Source organism: Hydra vulgaris, chromosome 03 (genome assembly GCF_038396675.1).
Source record: "Hydra vulgaris chromosome 03, alternate assembly HydraT2T_AEP".
Lineage (NCBI taxonomy): Eukaryota > Metazoa > Cnidaria > Hydrozoa > Anthoathecata > Hydridae > Hydra > Hydra vulgaris.
In genome coordinates, this window is record NC_088922.1 from 41,459,536 (window position 1) to 41,477,500 (window position 17,965).

The 17,965-nt window shown below is 28.0% G+C and overlaps 2 protein-coding genes across 5 annotated transcripts in view; both read right to left on the reverse strand.

Moving 5' to 3' along the window:
- LOC100213924 (uncharacterized) overlaps window positions 1-5,412 on the reverse strand; it is a 64,652-nt gene extending 59,240 nt beyond the window's left edge. The window contains exon 1 of one of the 2 annotated variants that reach the window (XM_065793239.1): window positions 5,169-5,412. In XM_065793239.1, the coding sequence (XP_065649311.1) occupies window positions 5,169-5,231 (63 nt within the window). In that variant the 5' untranslated portion in view covers window positions 5,232-5,412. The remainder of the gene's footprint in view (window positions 1-5,168) is intronic. The other variant, XM_065793240.1, reaches the window with a different exon arrangement.
- A 1,720-nt stretch (window positions 5,413-7,132) lies between these two features.
- The window catches only part of LOC101241790 (putative ferric-chelate reductase 1), a 64,220-nt gene continuing 53,387 nt past the window's right edge, over window positions 7,133-17,965 (reverse strand). For 2 of the 3 annotated variants that reach the window (XM_065793241.1, XM_065793242.1), the window contains exons 16-19: window positions 17,870-17,928; window positions 17,639-17,779; window positions 17,480-17,553; window positions 7,575-7,935 (exon numbers count right to left, since the gene is read on the reverse strand). In XM_065793241.1, coding sequence (XP_065649313.1) covers window positions 7,843-7,935; window positions 17,480-17,553; window positions 17,639-17,779; window positions 17,870-17,928 — 367 coding nt within the window. In that variant the 3' untranslated portion in view covers window positions 7,575-7,842. Of the gene's footprint in view, window positions 7,548-7,574; window positions 7,936-17,479; window positions 17,554-17,638; window positions 17,780-17,869; window positions 17,929-17,965 lie in introns of those variants that run through there. The other variant, XR_010637576.1, reaches the window with a different exon arrangement.

A 17,965-nucleotide genomic window follows, 5' to 3' on the forward strand; every position in this document is an offset into this window, starting at 1 on the left:
TTATGAATAGAGACTATTAAAAAGTTATTTTAATGACTTGTTTTTATGACGTTTTCGATGACATTTTGCATGTCATCGAAAACGTCATGTATGGTCGGCGTAAGATTAAAATTTGTTGCTGTTGACAAATTCGTCACTTGTTTCTTCAAACGTGTAGCGCGAATGTGTAATTTCAATTCTTAAACTATCAATTGCATTCTATGGGTGTAACGCATTTAATGCTCAGTTTATCAAGTTAACTGAGAAAACAATTATGGCATCTCAGTTACCTAACCAATTTTCACTTTATTAGATGACAATTACTACAGCCAGCAGATATCTGGAAATTTGCGTCAAGACTGAATTCCAGTGTAGGCTTTTCTGATGAATAATCATGTATCCAATGCCCTCCTTCCTCTTCCTCCTGCAAAAAAATGACGTGGCCTTTTTTTCTAAAAATTTATATTGTTTCAAAAAATAGAATATGAAGAACTTGCTTTAGTTAATAAAACACGATTAAGTATATAATAGTATTTATTTTATAAATTAGAGAAATATCCTAGAATCAAAATAGAGAAATAGCTATAAAAAAGAACGAACATTGAAAGTAAGTTTGAGGGAAGCATACTTAATATCAAAAACTAATTTTACCTTACTTATGATTATAATAGATTATTTAAATTCATAGCAGCTATACTATCTGCAGACGTAGTAATTTATAGAATGCTATCAAGTATCGAAATAAAAATAAAGAATATCTTAAGAAATTTTTCATTTATTATAAATGGATTTTTCTTGCCATCTTATTGTCAAATTCCGCTATAATTAGGGTACATTAAGGTAATATGAGCACCTTAAGCGAAAATTGGAATATTTTCAAAAATAATTTAGCTGGATCCAAAACTTTTGCGAATAAACAATTTTTAGGGATTCCTACTTATGATCCACTAAGATATTTGGGCACTCGAAATTTTTTTTAAAAAACAGAGAGGTTTTAAAAAAGTAGCAAAAGTGCTCATATTACCTAGACCACTTGATAATATGAGCACTTTAGAATAGCTCAAAAAAATAACATTAATTAAGTAAAAAAATACCAACCTGAAAATTAGAACGAATTTTTGGAATATAATGATTTGTTATTAACAAAACCTATTATCAAAAGATCAAACTTTAAGCCACTTTTTGTTGAAAAAGTTCTGCTATGTTTTCCGCAAAAAAAGTTAGTTTGTCATTTTTTTCAATTTTAATAATTTAAACCTTTAAACGAAAAAAAATCAAATTTTTTTAACTTAAATTACAGAAAAATATTTATTATTGTTAAAATAATAAAATTTTTTACTATGCTTTCTTTTTATTTAAAAAGCAATCAAACCCGCTGCTATTTTATGATTTGAAACTAGGTATTTTCAATGAAAAACAATGGGAAATTTAAACATGCTCAAATTTCCCAGTGTTTTTCATTAAAAATACCTAGTTTAAAATTTTTCATTTTCATTAAAATTTTTTATTTTAATTGAAAATACCAAAATGACATCTTTAAATAAAGTTAAAACTAGATGTTTCTACGTATCGTTTTTCAAACAAAAATGGATTAGATTTTTAGCTAATATATTTTTACTACATGAAAAAATAAATTTCATTATTTTAGCACCAAAATTTCGCGTCACAGATTTATTCATGCGTGATGATATTATTTTAACAACGTAAAAAATTTAACGAGTTTTAATTAGAAGATAGCCGCTAATTACTGCATATAAATTTATGCTAAAACTTAAATGTTGTTTAAATTTACGCTAATTGCACTGATTCCTGTTATCACCACATAAAGTCGATTCGAAAAATACAAAGCAATTTTAACTTCATTTCTTACATCTAAGAAATCTTTAAGTATGCTCATATTACCTAAGTGCTCATATGACCCTAATCTACCCTATATCTAATTTTTAATTAAGTTTCTTTAAGTTTTTTGCGCTCTCTTCTGTAGAGACTTGAAAACTTCCAGAATAATTAGGAAAAGCTAAGTAAATAAATTTCAAAGTATACTTTGAAATTGATTTATATTTTAATAAATAACTTTAAGTAAATAAATTTCAAACTATTTATTTTAACAAGTACTTTGAAATTTATTTATTTACCTCGCTGTTATTACTGCTATTGCTATTATAATTTTTTATTATTATTTTGTTTTTTATTTTATCCTTATTATTTTATATTACCCTTAATATTATTGTTAAAGATTTGTTTTTTATTGTGAATTATTTTTCTTAGTTCAAATTTTTAAACTGCGCGCAAAAAGTTGATTGCAGCAGTTGTGATCTAAAACTTAAATGTAGTTTAAATCATAACAATAATCCATTGCAAGTTCTTTAAAGAAGATAAGTGTTAGTTTCATTTTTCATGTTTACACAAATAAATTTATATAACTGATGATCGGCTCTGATATATATATATATATATATATATATATATATATATATATATATATATATATATATATATATATATATATATATATATATATATATATATATATATATATATATATATATATATATATATATATATATATATATATATATATATACATATATATATATATATATATATATATATATATATATATATATATATATATATATATATATATATATATATATATATATATATATATATATATATATCTCTAGTTTATCTATTGAGCACTCTTTCAAGTATACAATATTATACATGATAATATAAAGATATTTTCTTTATTCATATATATACACTTACGTATATATATATATATATATATATATATATATATATATATATATATATATATATATATAGCTCTAGTTTATCTATTGAGCACTCTTTCAAGTATACAATATTATACATGATAATATAAAGATATTTTCTTTATTCATATATATACACTTACGTATATATATATATATATATATATATATATATATATATATATATATATATATATATATATATATATATATATATATATTTATAGAATTCTATTTTGGAAGGCGATGGCAAAAGTGATTCCAACAAAGATCAATCTCAAGAGGCACAGCCGACCAGACTCTCAAAACATGTAGGTGCTGTGGTTTAACAGCAAAAACTGATGGCCACATCTTGGCTGGATGTCACACCAGCCGGGATGTATACTCAAAATGTCACAACTTGCTTTATGATAAACTCGCTAGAAATTTAAAACTCAATGATGGGCCAAGCATGCGGGTGTGGCACAAGAGGATGTGTCTCTCTGGGAATTGCAGGCGTTACAAGCCCGATATAATTGTAAAAGGTGTGATTACTGTCATCGATATGGTATGTTAATACGAGAAATTGGAAAGACACATAGGTCATTTTAAAGTAGCTAAAATCACTAAGTAAGAGCCACTCAGGCTTTATAGGAGGGCAATTGGAACAATTACGCGTAAAACCCAGCGAATACTTCGAGACCTTCTGTGACCTTAAACAAGTGTAAAACAAATTTGTTATAAAAATTATATAAAACTCCCTTAAAATATAAGGAAATGAAAGCCTAAACAAACGTGTACATTAAACTAAGAGAAAAATAATAATAAAAAGGAGTAATTTTTTTAAGGCATTTTTATTATTAATAATTTTTATTAACAATTTCGGTTAGCTACAAAAAATAAAGTTAATAAATTGGAAAATTCCTTTAAAATCATATGATATTAAGTTTAATAAAATAATGTAAATATTAAATTTCAAAGCTGTCATTTGATTTCAAATATTTCTTAAAATAAAACTTAATATACTGATATCACCATATTTTTGGAATATATTTTGAACTTATTTTAAAATTTTTTGATTTAAGGTTTTTAATACAATTATACATCAAAAGCATGTCTTGAAATCTATATATCTTGTATACATTCATCATTTTCATGTCCCTTATTAAGAGCTTTGCATGCTATAACTTTGTTATCATATTGTTTTTTTTTACATATATAATTCTGCTACTTAAAAATATTTCAAGAAAATATTACTATAGTTCAGTAAAATAATTAACATTTACTTAACAGATGATTTGTAAATTCACTTTTTTAAAATAGCTTATACCTGAAAAATTTTCAAACTTGAAAGTAACGCAACAAAATTAAAATTAAGAGCCACTTTCCAAATTTTCTTAAAACTAACTTTTTAAATACTGAATAACTTCTTTGCAACTCGCAAAATACGCATTTTGTGAATTATTAAAAAAAATCAATAAGCAACTTTTAATTGAGTCAAAAATGCAAATAATGCATACAATTTTTTATTTTTTAACATTATGAAAGAACTTTTTCAAAATCTAAAAAATGACCAATTTTAAAAATTGCTACCCGTGGATATAATGTTAATAATATTAAAAAAACAATTCTCATCGAAATTTACCGGTAAATCAGTAACTGATTAACCGGTAAAATTTCGGTAAAATCTGGACGCCTCTGGGTAGATTTGACATTCCTCGGTAGATTTAAACTTAAAAATTTTCTAAAACTCTTCGGTAGAAGAAACTTAGTAGGTATTTATTCATTGAGTAAAAAAAGTTCGAAGTGTGACGACCCCGGATGTTTGCTTTTGAGGTAGTGCGATTTTTATAAGAATAAAATAACTATGTAAACTTTTGCATTTAAATAAAAATTTCTGCTTTCAAAAATTACTTAACATTAAGAGCCATTCAAACAGTTATTTACTGTGAATCATTCTTGTAATAATATATTTAAAAAAAACAAAACAAAATTATATTGTGAGTAAACATGTTAATTATTAATTTTTTATAAAAATATATTCTTATTATAAAAATATATAATTTTTTATAAAAATATATTCTCGCATATAAGTCGTACTCGGTGTGAATCGTGAATGAAATCTTTAATATAAACAACAATCAAGCCAAGTCTAATCTACATTACCTAATATCTGTCTGTTTTTTCTTGATTCAATTTTTTTGTCACTATAATTAATATAGATCGGGATCTCCTTTTTTTTTTGAGTTCGCTGATCTATAAACTCAAAAAATAGCATGCACTAAAAGATTGCAGGTCTAAAGTCTGCACATCTATATTTTCATGAAAAAGACATTTGACGTACAATCATTCTGACTAATTTTTTTAACAACTCGCAAAAAATTTCCGGTTGATGAGATACTCAAAGTTACATAAGGTATTACAACTTACCATTGAAGTCTCCTCAGATAAAGCCATTGAATAAATCAAAGTAAATATAATTATATAACTCATGGTTTCCGTGTTTTAAAAAAGTTGATTGTAATTCTCTTTTTCACTATAATTTACTAATGATTGTATTTCACTTTTTTACAAATTTACTTTAAAAACCGTTTTTACAATTATTAGTTGTTTATTCAAACAAAGTTCGGTTTTATTTGATGGGTTTATTATTTATTTTTTTTATACTTATACTGGTAACGCTATACCACGTGAACAAATAACAGGTCAATAATTGTTCCTTTAACAAATATTTACGGATAGACAATGTTATAAAACAATGTTTATGTGAACTGATTACGCATTCGATTAACATGTTTTTTAAGCCCTTTTTTTATCTGCAAAATGGTTTTTTATAGCCGAAATATTGTTTGCGATTAATCAAAAAGCAATTACCAATATGCAATGCGATTCTCGTAACCTTTATTTTAATTTAAATTTTAACTTTGCTTAGGTTTTCATAAATTGTAAAAGCAGAATTACAATTTATGAAAAATTACTCGTCTAATTCGTTACCACAAGTTTACTTCCCTACTTAAATAAACTTTATGAGTTAATTAAAAAAAGAGGCGCACAAATGTTATGATGTACTTTAGTTGAATTTTTGTGCTTTTTTTTAACCATAAACTATTAATCTAATAATACTTTTCATAAACAAATAAATACTATTGCACAAACTAATTGACTATGTCTAGATTTACACAAAATAATTTTTTCAAGTAAGTTGCATAACTTTTTATTTTAATTTTGTATTATTTCATAACTTAGTTAAAAACGAGGGTTAACAACTTAGTACCATAAACTTAATAATAAGCAACTGAACTAAGAGTATACAGTTTTTGTAAAATTTAAATTAATTTTTGAAAAAAGAGAGAGGGGTGGGGAGAGATGACCCTTTTAACATTTTTTTAATTTCAAGTTTATTATATAACTTAGTAATACACTTATTTTACAAGTTGCAAATAAATTACGTATTTTAGACTTTTTTAAATATTTATTGATTTTGCCATTGATATTCTTTGTATACATACATGTTTATATTGTATTTTTTTCACACCCAATAAAAATAAAAAGTTTATAATTTTTTTTATTTTAAAATATGACCTAACTATCTTGCAGGCATTATTTTAAGTTTATCCCAAAGTAACACAAAAATTTTCCCGAAGAGTCCTCAATCGAACCCATAACAATTTCCATTCAAATGATATGAACAAATGTTCATGAAAACAACTATTTTGGCCACTGTGCTGAAAAGGTTAAAGAAATACAGTTTTTTAAACAAATTTTAAAAAATTTTTAGAATGAAATTCTTGCATGAAAAAGACTTCAGCAATCGGACAGCAAACGAACTATTATTACTTCATATATTGACGTTATAAATGCATAATATGTGTACAGAGGCGATTATACGGGGTTGTGTGGGCATTTTTAAGAAGGTAATTTTCAAGTTATAGTTGGCTTTTTGAGAAATATATTCGGCTATTTGACACATTTCAGTTGAATGATTTTTAGTTTTAAAGACCTTTATTTTTTTTAAGATAGAAGCCGGTACATTGTAATAATAAAAGTTGTTTATAAAAAACTTTTATTTTAAAGCTTAGTATTACGTTTTTTAATTTTTCAATTAAAAAAAAAATTATAATATAGTTAACTCGTTCTTTAAAATAAACCAATTCAAAATACTTATAATTTTTTGAAAGTTTTAAACAAACAAAAAAAGAGTAAACAAACTATGCCTAAAAATGAAATTAGCCGTGGTCTTAACAGCCACAAAAATTATAACACAACTTGTTTAATACAAATAGAGTTAAACTTGTTAAATACAAATAGACTTGATTAATACAAATAGAGTTAAAAAAAAATGATATCGCTTTTTAGCTATTGTCGCTGTCACGACCGCAAATATACTTGATATAAATAAATTGTATATTGAAGCATGTTGTATAATTTGTATAAATATATTTACTTGATATAAACTTTGAAAGTTATTTGATATAAACGTACAGTTTTAGTAACTCTCGTAATTTATATACGATATATTACAAAACGCTTAACTCAGGTTTCTTGCCTAAAACTTCAAGTCCAATTTTTACATTCGCAAATCATCATCTGAAAACTAAAGAATATAACTACCCGACAAGAAAATTTGATGCATGAATGGTTGTGACATTTATATTATTAGTGATTTAGATATTATAGCAACATGTGGCTACCTAAATGATATAAATACCATAGCCAAACATGGTTCACATTTACACCATCTCATTAATCGAGTGTGGCCATAATTATATGACACATAAGACCAACATCAAACTTTCTCGTCGGGTGTATCTAGAGAGTCAAAAAGAAAATAAAAAATAAAGAAATCGGATTTACTAGTAAAAAACATACAAGTATTTTTATTTCGTTTATAAAAAGAACCAATATATCTAATATATTAACACTTAATAAAACTTTAATTTATTATAAAATCTCAAAAAGCTAAAAAAAAAATACAAAAATTACAAACCAAAACATTTTTTTAACCAACATATTTTTAAGAGAATTAAAATCTTTTATCCTTATAATCACAGAAGCTACACCAAATATAAATACGCAGATAAAGAATTCAGGCTTTAATAGATCTTCAAGCCCCCAAAATTACTTTCACATAGTAAAATGTAATAACAATCGAGAACGCTACAATTAACACCAAAAATATATTGCTGATCATCGTCACCTAAAAGTAAGATAGTACTAATTTACAAGGACCATCACTATATTTCACCATTTCAAAAAGGTGCAAAAGGGTACCGGATACAATTTTCGATCTTGAATAAATTTTTCTTTGATGCTAAACAAAGAGCTTTTTTAGTATCAATAAATGCTGGAATCACCTTGTAAACACTTGTATATCCGTTTTCATTCGCTAGCAATGTTAAAATACTTCAGTTTTCATTCGCTAGCAATGTTAAAATACTTCAGTTTTCATTCGCTAGCAATGTTAAAATACTTCAGTTTTCATTCGCTAGCAATGTTAAAATACTTCAGTTTTAATTCGCTAGCAATGATAAAATACTTCAGTTTTTAGCAATATTTTTTTGGTACTACTGGTTATAAGATTCAATTTTTTCTAAAAAAACTTCAAAAATCAAAAACTAATTTCAAGGACCTTTCCACCAATGTATATAATAGTTGAGGTCACTATATACCTTTGTGTGCACATACGTGTTACGAGGAAACTTTTTGCTGATTTGAGTTCTTTGTAGGTGAAAATTGAGTGACACCTTTGCAGGTGTTCATTTTTTATGTCACGTGGCATGACATAATTGGTCCCTATAGCAGTAAAAAAAAATTATGAAAATTCAAATTGTATTCATTTTAATTAAAAAGAGTATCAGTCAAGCGTTCAAAAAAAAAAAAAAAATATTTTTGTTGAAAATTTTACTTCAAGAGATTTTGGGGTAAATTAATTTTTATTAAACGGTGCTTTGTGATTTTAAATAATTAAAATATTGTCTTGAACGCTGATTTTATGTTTTTTGGAAATTGCTTTTTATTAAAATTTAATAAATAATAATTATTATAAAATTTATATTATGTAATAGAAATTTTAGTTAAAAATCTTTCTTTTTTAACCTCCAGATTTTTACGACATTACATCTATTTTGATGAAATAGAATATATTTCATAGCTTTACGATAATATCATTTTGAATGTTTTGATATTGCTACTTTATTTTTGCATATAAGAATGCAACAATTCGAATGTATTGATTTTGCTTTCGGTTTTTAAAAAAGTTTTTATGTTGTGAGAAATCAATTTCTACTTGTTATTCCTGTAAAAGATATTAAATATTATTAAAAAATGGAGGTCGAAAAACGAAAAAGAAGAAAACTTACTTTAATTTTACTAAGTGCATTGTTTGGCTAGAAGAAGATCGTAAAAAAAAAAAGTAATATCTATGTAAACATATACATCTTTAAAAATACGTAAGCATTTTGGGTATGTTCTTAAAGTAGTTTTTAAAAGTCCAAGCAACCATTAAAATTTTTTTCAGATTATATAAAAAAAGTTCACGTGAAGCTTTGGAAAAAATAATGGTTGGTATAAGGCAAAGGTACTTCTATCGTGACCCAGAAGCAACAGATTGCTACCAAAAAATAAAAGAAATACCACGCAAGGAATTAGATGAAAAAAGTGTCTATCACTCAGAATGCTACAAAAAGTTTATCCGTCGTATAGATTTACAATGTTTACTTAAACAACTCAGTAAATTTATTGCTTGCAATCCTGAAACTGAATTCATAGAAGACATAGATGAATCAGAAGATTCAAGCCAAATGTCAATGTAAAGGAAAATTGCTTCGTTCAACTTGACAATGTGAAGGCAGTAAACTTTAAAAAGTTAAGTTTACAGAGAACAGGAAAAAAATGTTTAAATTTTCCAAGTCACTTAATGATCAAGAATGAAAGATTAAAATGAACAGTATCACAAATTCTGATGACGCCGTTGCAAATGAAGTCAAATAAATATTTGTCAGGTAACAGCACAGAGATCTGGTGAATTGACTACAATTCAAGCAGAAATTCAAGAATTGGATAATATTGGGCAGGTTATCACAGACTTTAAGTTAAACTTAAAAAAAGACGTTTTGCTATGGATATGAACAACATTAATAAAACCTATAATAACTTAATTGGAATAATGACCAGACTGACGTAAATTATAAACGTTACTTAAAAAAACTTCTACAAAATAACATCCCAAGAATAATTTTTTCAAGACCTCCATGCCGTAGAAAGTCCGAACAGCTTTGCTCTAGCAAATACTAAGCAAAGGCAGTAGATACCTTTAGAAACAATCCGGATGATTATACCACAATTTTGAGGAAGCAAAAGTAATTCATAAAGAAATCCTGGAACAGAGAAAATGAAAGTTTGACAGAAATTTCACTAGTTTTGATACTCCATTGTCCTTATTTTCTTTGCTAAGGTGGGTGATACTTAGACCAAAACAAAATGAAGACTCGATTTATGTTGAAAAAAAATCCATTGATAACCGTCTTAATAACATTTTACAAATTATTGTTAAGGCGGCAAAAAGCAAAATCTAACATTGCTCAAAAACAAAAAATGATCTTAGAGATGTCCCTGAAACACCTTTTTCAGTTGGCCTTGGATTATATGTGCATAAAAAACTCGTAATAAGAAGCTGCTGGACTGCTTGGCATATCTTGAACTTTCTTTTTCCTATGATAGTGTTTTAAAAATCAAAAATGGTTTAGGAAACGCTGTTATTGAAAACATGTCAACAAATCATTTGTACCTCCTAATATTCATATAGGAATATTTCAAATAGAAAGTTGCTATTGATAATATTGATTTTAAAAATGACACCTCTGACCAAAAATCTGAATTTTATGAAACCACATACAGTGGCCATTGAAATAGGGCCATCACGTTTTTTGCTATATTGTCAGCATTAACTCACCTTTCAAACATAAAATTCACAATTTTTCATAATTATTTACGACATTATTACAAATTATTGTGTAGGCAACACTATTTTGTTGCTAGCAACACTGTATTTTGCATGTTTTGACAAGTAAAACCGTGAAACTGTGTTCAGTTACTATTTGTAGAGTGTCGAAGCTTGTTGTGTGTGTGTTAAGGATCTTTCTTCAAACGTTATTTTTAACCGCATAGTTTTCAAAATTTTAATTTTTTAAGTGTTTTATTAAGTGAAAGACTTCTTTGAAAGTAGTTTTTCCAAAAATATAAATTATTTCAACTTTTTTAATTTTCTTTTACATATTTTTGTAGTGTGTTTATTTGTCTTTTAAATGTTTTAAAGTTTCTGACAATGGGTAAAAACAAAGATGTGAATGTTTGTAAAAAAAAGTGAAATAATGTCACTTTTAAGCAACACTAACTATTCTCAACGAGAAATTTTATGAAGAATTGGCGTTTCTAGGCAGACTGTGCAAAGAATAGCATCAAAAATAAAAAATGGCAAAAACCCTATATCCACACTCCGTAAAAACTGTAAAGGAAAACGCCTTACAACACCAAGGTCTGAGAGAATTATCAGGAATATTTGCTTCGAGAATAGAAAGAAACCCAGAAAAATAATCACAACATTGATTAAAGATGCTGGAATTAATATTAGTGATCGCACAGTCAGGAGACGCTTAGATGAGTTAGGCTTTAAGTGTTACTGTCCTGCGAAAAAACCATAATTAACGCCTGCCATGAAGGATAAAAGACTGAAATGGGCTATAAAGCACCGCAATATGACAACAGATGATTGGAGAAAGGTATTTATTTCTTAAACAGGTCATTTTCTGCTTTATTTCTCGATTTTCTTTAGATTAATGAAAGACTAACATTTTTTGAAACATTTGTTTTCAGGTGTGCTTTTCTGATGAATCCACGTTTCAGATCTTGGACGACAAAGCCTCATTTGTGAGACAAAGGGTGGGTGAAAAATTTAATCCAGACTGCATTATCGAGACAGTAAAACATCCATTGTCAATTATGGTGTGATCCATTATATGTGGTAAGGGTACGGGAAGGCTTTACATAGTCCAAGGGACAATGAGGCAGGACCAATACAAAGAAGTTTTGGAGCAAAAGCTCATTCCTCAAGTCTCAGAATGGTTTCCAGATGGCGAATTTATATTTATGTAAGATTCTACCCCATGCCATACGGCAAAATCCATTAAAAAGTTTCTTGGAGAGAAAAAAATTCCACTGCTGGATTGGTCAGGAAATTCCCCGGATCTTAATCCTATAGAAAACCTGTGGGAGTTATTAAAACGGGAGGTTTCTTTAGAAGAACTGGTGACAAATAAAACCCAGCTTATTGAAAAACTAATTAAAGGTTGGCATCAAAACCCTCACATAAAAGAATTGGCACAGAAATGCATTGACAGCATGCCACGGAGAGTAGAAGCTGTTATAGCAGCAAAGGGTGGATTTACAAAATATTGATAACATTACAATTTTTATATATATAAAAAAAAAAAACTCGTTTGTTTTTATATTTATATTTGATAATAAAAAACTATTCTTTAAATTTTTTTTTACATTATGGATAAAATTTCACAAAAATGTGTAGAAAACTCAATGGCCCTATATCAATGGCCCTATATCACCAACTGTATGTTGGATTTCAAAATGATGCTAAAGGAGGGATGCTCAAGATAAAGTGTACAAAGTATCTTACATTTGAACATACACTTGTCGATCTAATTCATAGTTGTGCTATACCGAATCCACCCAATGAAAACTTTCAAGATTTTGAGTCTCCACATTTGTTGGTCAATCTTTTTTTTTTTGCACCATCTATCAAATTTGGAGGTTTTTTCATGTGAATGACAAGGAATTTAAACTACCAACATGCAGTGCTTTAAATTTTTACTTTCAGATGTTCCTATATCTATGATAACACAGGGTGTGCTGATACCTGCAGATACACAGACTGATTAGAGCAACCTTTTCACTACATTAAAGCTACTTCAGGAAATTAATATTGCAGTCACAAGGAGCAAAAAAACAATTGTGACCCTTGATTTTCAGCTATTCAAAATGCATACAGCTACAACAGAACAATGAGATCATAAAAAATTTCATTTAGGGAAATACATATTGTATTAGCCTTTTTTAAAGTTATTGGAAAGCACATTATTAGAAGTAGACTTGATCAGATAATGATAGAAGCACCTGTTTACAGCCCTACCACCCTTAACAGATTCTTGAAGGGAAATGTATGAAACCCGGTATGGAAGCATTCATGATTTTAAACCTAGCTTTAAACAAATTATATTTTGATAGTTTCTTCCTTCTTTACCCAGAGATTTGTAATGTAATAAAAAAGCATGCGCAAGATATATCAAATACTATTGTAGAAAAATACAAGAACTTTGATGACAAATTAGTTCAACAAAGCTTATTATTGCGTAACTTTATGCTTATTGTATGAGATATTTCTTCAATATGTTTAAGCATCTCGAAGAAGTAGGGGATAATTGCTTGATGCAATTATCCCCTACTTCTTCGCTAATGATCAATATTATGCATGTCTTTTACCACTGTATCTTGCTAAAATGATTGAACTAAATAAAATAAATATTATCTCCTGGCAATATCTTTGTCAGGCATTTATTTCTGCAAAATTGGTTCTGATCATGTCTTAGAACAGGAAAATAAAGTTTTGAAGGTAACAGGAGGGAATGTCAGTCTTACACAGAATCCAATGTGCTTAAATTTTTTTTTGCCTTGTTGCTCCTAAGCAATAAGGCAAAAACTAGATTTTAAATTCAAATCTTTTGCAGATAAATTATTTCATCATGAAAAGTTCAGAGAAGAACGCTACTGTTCTTTTGTTACTGAAAGGTTAATAGGAGAAAAATCTATAAAGTCGCCCATGAAGATGAAAAATCAGAAAAAATTCCGAAATCGGGCGAAAGTTATGAGAACAAAGATATGTAATAAAGTAATTCAAATAAAAAACAGCGCACCTTATTATCTTGTTTTTTACTTAGTGCAAGAAAATGGCCAGAGCTTGATTAAGAAAAAAAACATTAACAGCTATGAGTTTACAGTTGATGTTTACTCAAGATGTTCATTATTCAAGATGTTCACCCATTGCTCACCTCTAATAAAGAAAAAAATTCTGCACGAAGTAAAAGACTTGTCAAAAAGATTAGAGATTGCAACACAAGAAGGATAAACTATCATTATTGGTGGCATGGCCTTGGTCAATAAAGCTCATAAAGATAATAGTATTAAAACTTGGAAGGCAACACTTATGTTATTTATTGTCTACAATAGTATTTCCATTTGATCACATCATATGAGTTTGAGTTTGATATATTCAGTAAACAAATTGATACACGTTAACCGCAATAATGCCATAACAATAATAAAATATATATATATATATATATATATATATATATATATATATATATATATATATATATATATATATATATATGTATATATTTAAATGTTAAATTATTAATTTGATGAAGAGACTTTTACAGGAGTCTCTATGCTGATTTAACAGTTTATCACATTGAAATACGATCTTTAAATATATTCAAAGTTGGAGCGTTTACAGTGTGCTGTGTGAGCGAGTTCCAATGAACCGCAACTCTGTTTGTGAAAAAGTTTGATCTCTCCTCACATCTTTTCACAAATTAACGGTTGAGCTGCTTGTCATGGCCGCGCAGGTTGTACACCTCATGCCCAATTAGTTGGTGCTGTGGGAACAAAAAATGAACTTCATCAATGTTGTTGAAAATCTTGAATTGTTGGATTATATCACCACATAAACAACATTCTTTGAGGGTGGTAAGTTTGATTATCTGCAGACGATTTGTTTTATCAAAATGGCTGATAGATGATATTGTCTTAGTAATGCGGTCTTGAAAATCCTCAAGTAACTTAATGTCTGTTTTTAGATACGGGGATCAGGCTTGAATGGCAAATTCTAGATGTGGCCGTATATATGCTATATAGAGTGTGTGTTACAAAGTTAAGTTTCTACTGTGGAAAGCATTTTTGAGCCTTCTTAACATGCGATTGGCTGTGGATGCTGCTTTTTCAACTTGTCCTCTGACTTTCAGGTCGTTTGAGATGAGAATTCCAAGGTCACTTTCAATAGCTGTAGTTGCTATTGTGTGGCGCATGCCATCGGCGGTTTCCATGGAGTATTCATGTGATAAACGTTTGTTAGGATGACCTGCATGTATCACCTTACATTTAACTATGTTAATGTGCACGAGCCAAGTATTTGACCATGTAACTGCGTTATCAATGTCTGCCTGAAGTGTTGTGATGTCCGTTGTGATGTTGATATAATACCAATAATTTTGCTGTCATCAGCATATAGTAATATCTTGTTAACTATATATCAGGAAGATCGTTTATAAACAAAATAAAAAGTAGTGGCCCTAAGACAGAACCTTGAGGAACTCCACTTGTAACGTTTTTCCACTCAGAAACGTGTTCTCCTAGGACAACATGTTGTTTACTTTACTTTTAGCCACATTTCGATCCAAAGTAGAAGTTTATTGTGAATGCCATGTGCTTTCAGCTAATGTAGGAAACGTTTGTGCAGGACTTTATCAAATGCCTTAGGGAAATTGGTGTAGATAATATCGGCACTGTAACCTTGATGTATAGTCTCGGTAAGTATATCACGAGCTTCGAGGAGGTTAGTCAGACATCCCTTTTTACGAAGAAAACCATGTTGATGCATGGAGATAAGATTGTTTTCTATGCAATATGCCATAATATGTTTGTGAATTATTCTTTCCATTACTTTGCACGGTATTGAGGTGAGGGAGACTGGTCAATAATTATGAGCCTTAAGTTTGCTCCCTTTCTTAAAGATGGGAGTAATGTTAGATTTTTTCCAAAGGTCAGGTACAGAGCCAGAAAATAAAGATTGTCTAAAGATAGAGTTGAGTGGAATTGCAAATGCTGTTGTGCAGTTGCATAAAACACGTAGATGGATTCCATCTACACCAATTGATTTAGGAAACCTATTTTCAAAATGTTTTGTGCATTTACAAGATACTGTTATTTTTTACCTTTTAGTTCACTTTTATCAAGTCCTGCCATGTGTCCCGATCTTTCGAACTGGTAGAAGGGGATAAGAAATGGGACATCTCAATTGGTAATAAACAAGGACAAGCTGTTTTAGGTATTTCTATTTAATGTTTTTTCTCATTGTTAATGACAATAAAAGTCTTCATGAAATATATTTTTCATTTAGGTTTTTGTGTTTATTAGCTGTGATCAAATGGGTTGCTCTTCTGGAATCACTAAAAAATCATGGTGGAAAGATTTTATTGAAGCTGACGATGGAGCCCTAGCTGCACTATCAAATCTTGGTCAATCGAAAGCCTTACCTGATCTATTTACAATAAATAACATCTAATGTTTTATTGTTAAAGTCTACGGTGATAAAAAAAGGAACAAAAGATGTTAATACTCTTTTACAACTTAGTTGGTTCCTTTTCTCTAAATTCCAGTATGGTGCTGCATAACATCCACCAACAATGAATGCCTTTAAGTACTATATATTCCAAAGTCACTTTGTATGCTTAGTGCTTAAATACTGTAACATGCCCATACAGTATCTATTATCACCTGTGGAGTACAGTTGGGAATTAAACAACAGATCTCTTGACCCCATAATGACTAATAACCTGCCGGCACCAATAACATTTATTGAGTTGAGCATTTGTTGTAAAGGAGACTGTAGTAATAAAAGGTGAAAATGTATAACAAATAAACTTGTCTGTAATAGTGTAATAATATGTAATAGTGTAGACTACCAAAAGGAAAACATGTATGATTATGACAGTAGAGATTTATAAAACATTATTTAATTATATAGTCTATTAATAAATACTAGTTTGTGAGTACGTTATTTTTAACATATATTTCCAAAATTTAAAAGGTTTAAAATCTAAGAATGAAATCTTAGAATATTTGGAGCTTTTGATTAAATAAACATCATTACTTCCATTTTTATTACAAAGTTATTGGCAAAGTTAAATATAACAAACTTAATATTGTAAATATTAAAATATAAAAAAAAAAAAAAAATATTTGAAAAATAATGATTAAAATTTTTTTTTATTGCATCATACCACATGATGCAAAACATTAAAAATTAAGTGACACCTGTCATTTTTCAAATCCTTATCATACAAGGATCTCATATCAACAAAAAAGTTTGCTTGTAACACGTATGTGCACACAAAGAATTTTTTTAAAACATAGTGGCCTTCAATAAAAGTCTGAGAAAATATTAGAAATATTTCAATATAAACTGGCCTTCACTAAAAGTCTGAGAAAATATTAGAAGTGTTTCAATATAAATTGGTCCAACATCATTCATAAAAGTTATCTTGCATCATGCTTTTGGCCAAAAATTATAACTTAGTACCTAACTATCTAAATATCATGATTGATATTTTCAAAATCATTTATATTATAACATGTTCATATTGAAGATAAAAATAAGTAAAAACAACTTTAACTAAAATTTCTAAAAAAAAAACATTGCATTTAGCAGTAACAAAAAGATAAATCCAGTTAAAGTATAACTAGAAAGCCAGAAAACTAAAGAAAGTTTGTTCAAATTAAAAAAGTTATCATTTTAAGTATTTTGACTTACAGTCAATAAATTTCATATAATGAAACTTACTGACCAGAAATTTAAAAAAAATCTAATCTTAATCTAATTTTAATAATACCTGTTTTGCTGGATAAGGTCTTTCAACCTCTTGGAGTGAGAGTGTAAAAGTATCCATTGGATGATTTTCAATGACTAGTTAGATTGTTACAAATTTATAAATTTACAAAGTTATTAAAAAAGAAAAAAACATATAAATAAAAATAAAAAAATTGGTTACCTGGAAAGTAGCTGTGTTTACTTTCATAGTAATATTTTATAATGTCAAGTGTGATAAACATTATAAAGATACTTGAAAAAAATGCCACAACCCCTTCATTACCAATTCCAAACTTTGCCATTCCAAACACGATTGCAACTACTAAAGGTAATATAAACCTTGTATTTTATTGCATTAACTATAAAAATACATAATTAAACAGAAAAAACAAAAAAACCAAAACAAACAAACCCGCAACACTCCAAGCTAAAATTCCAACACATCTGTGTACCCATGTGAAAATATAACGTCTAAATTATTTCATTAAAAATGTAAAAAACAAAACAA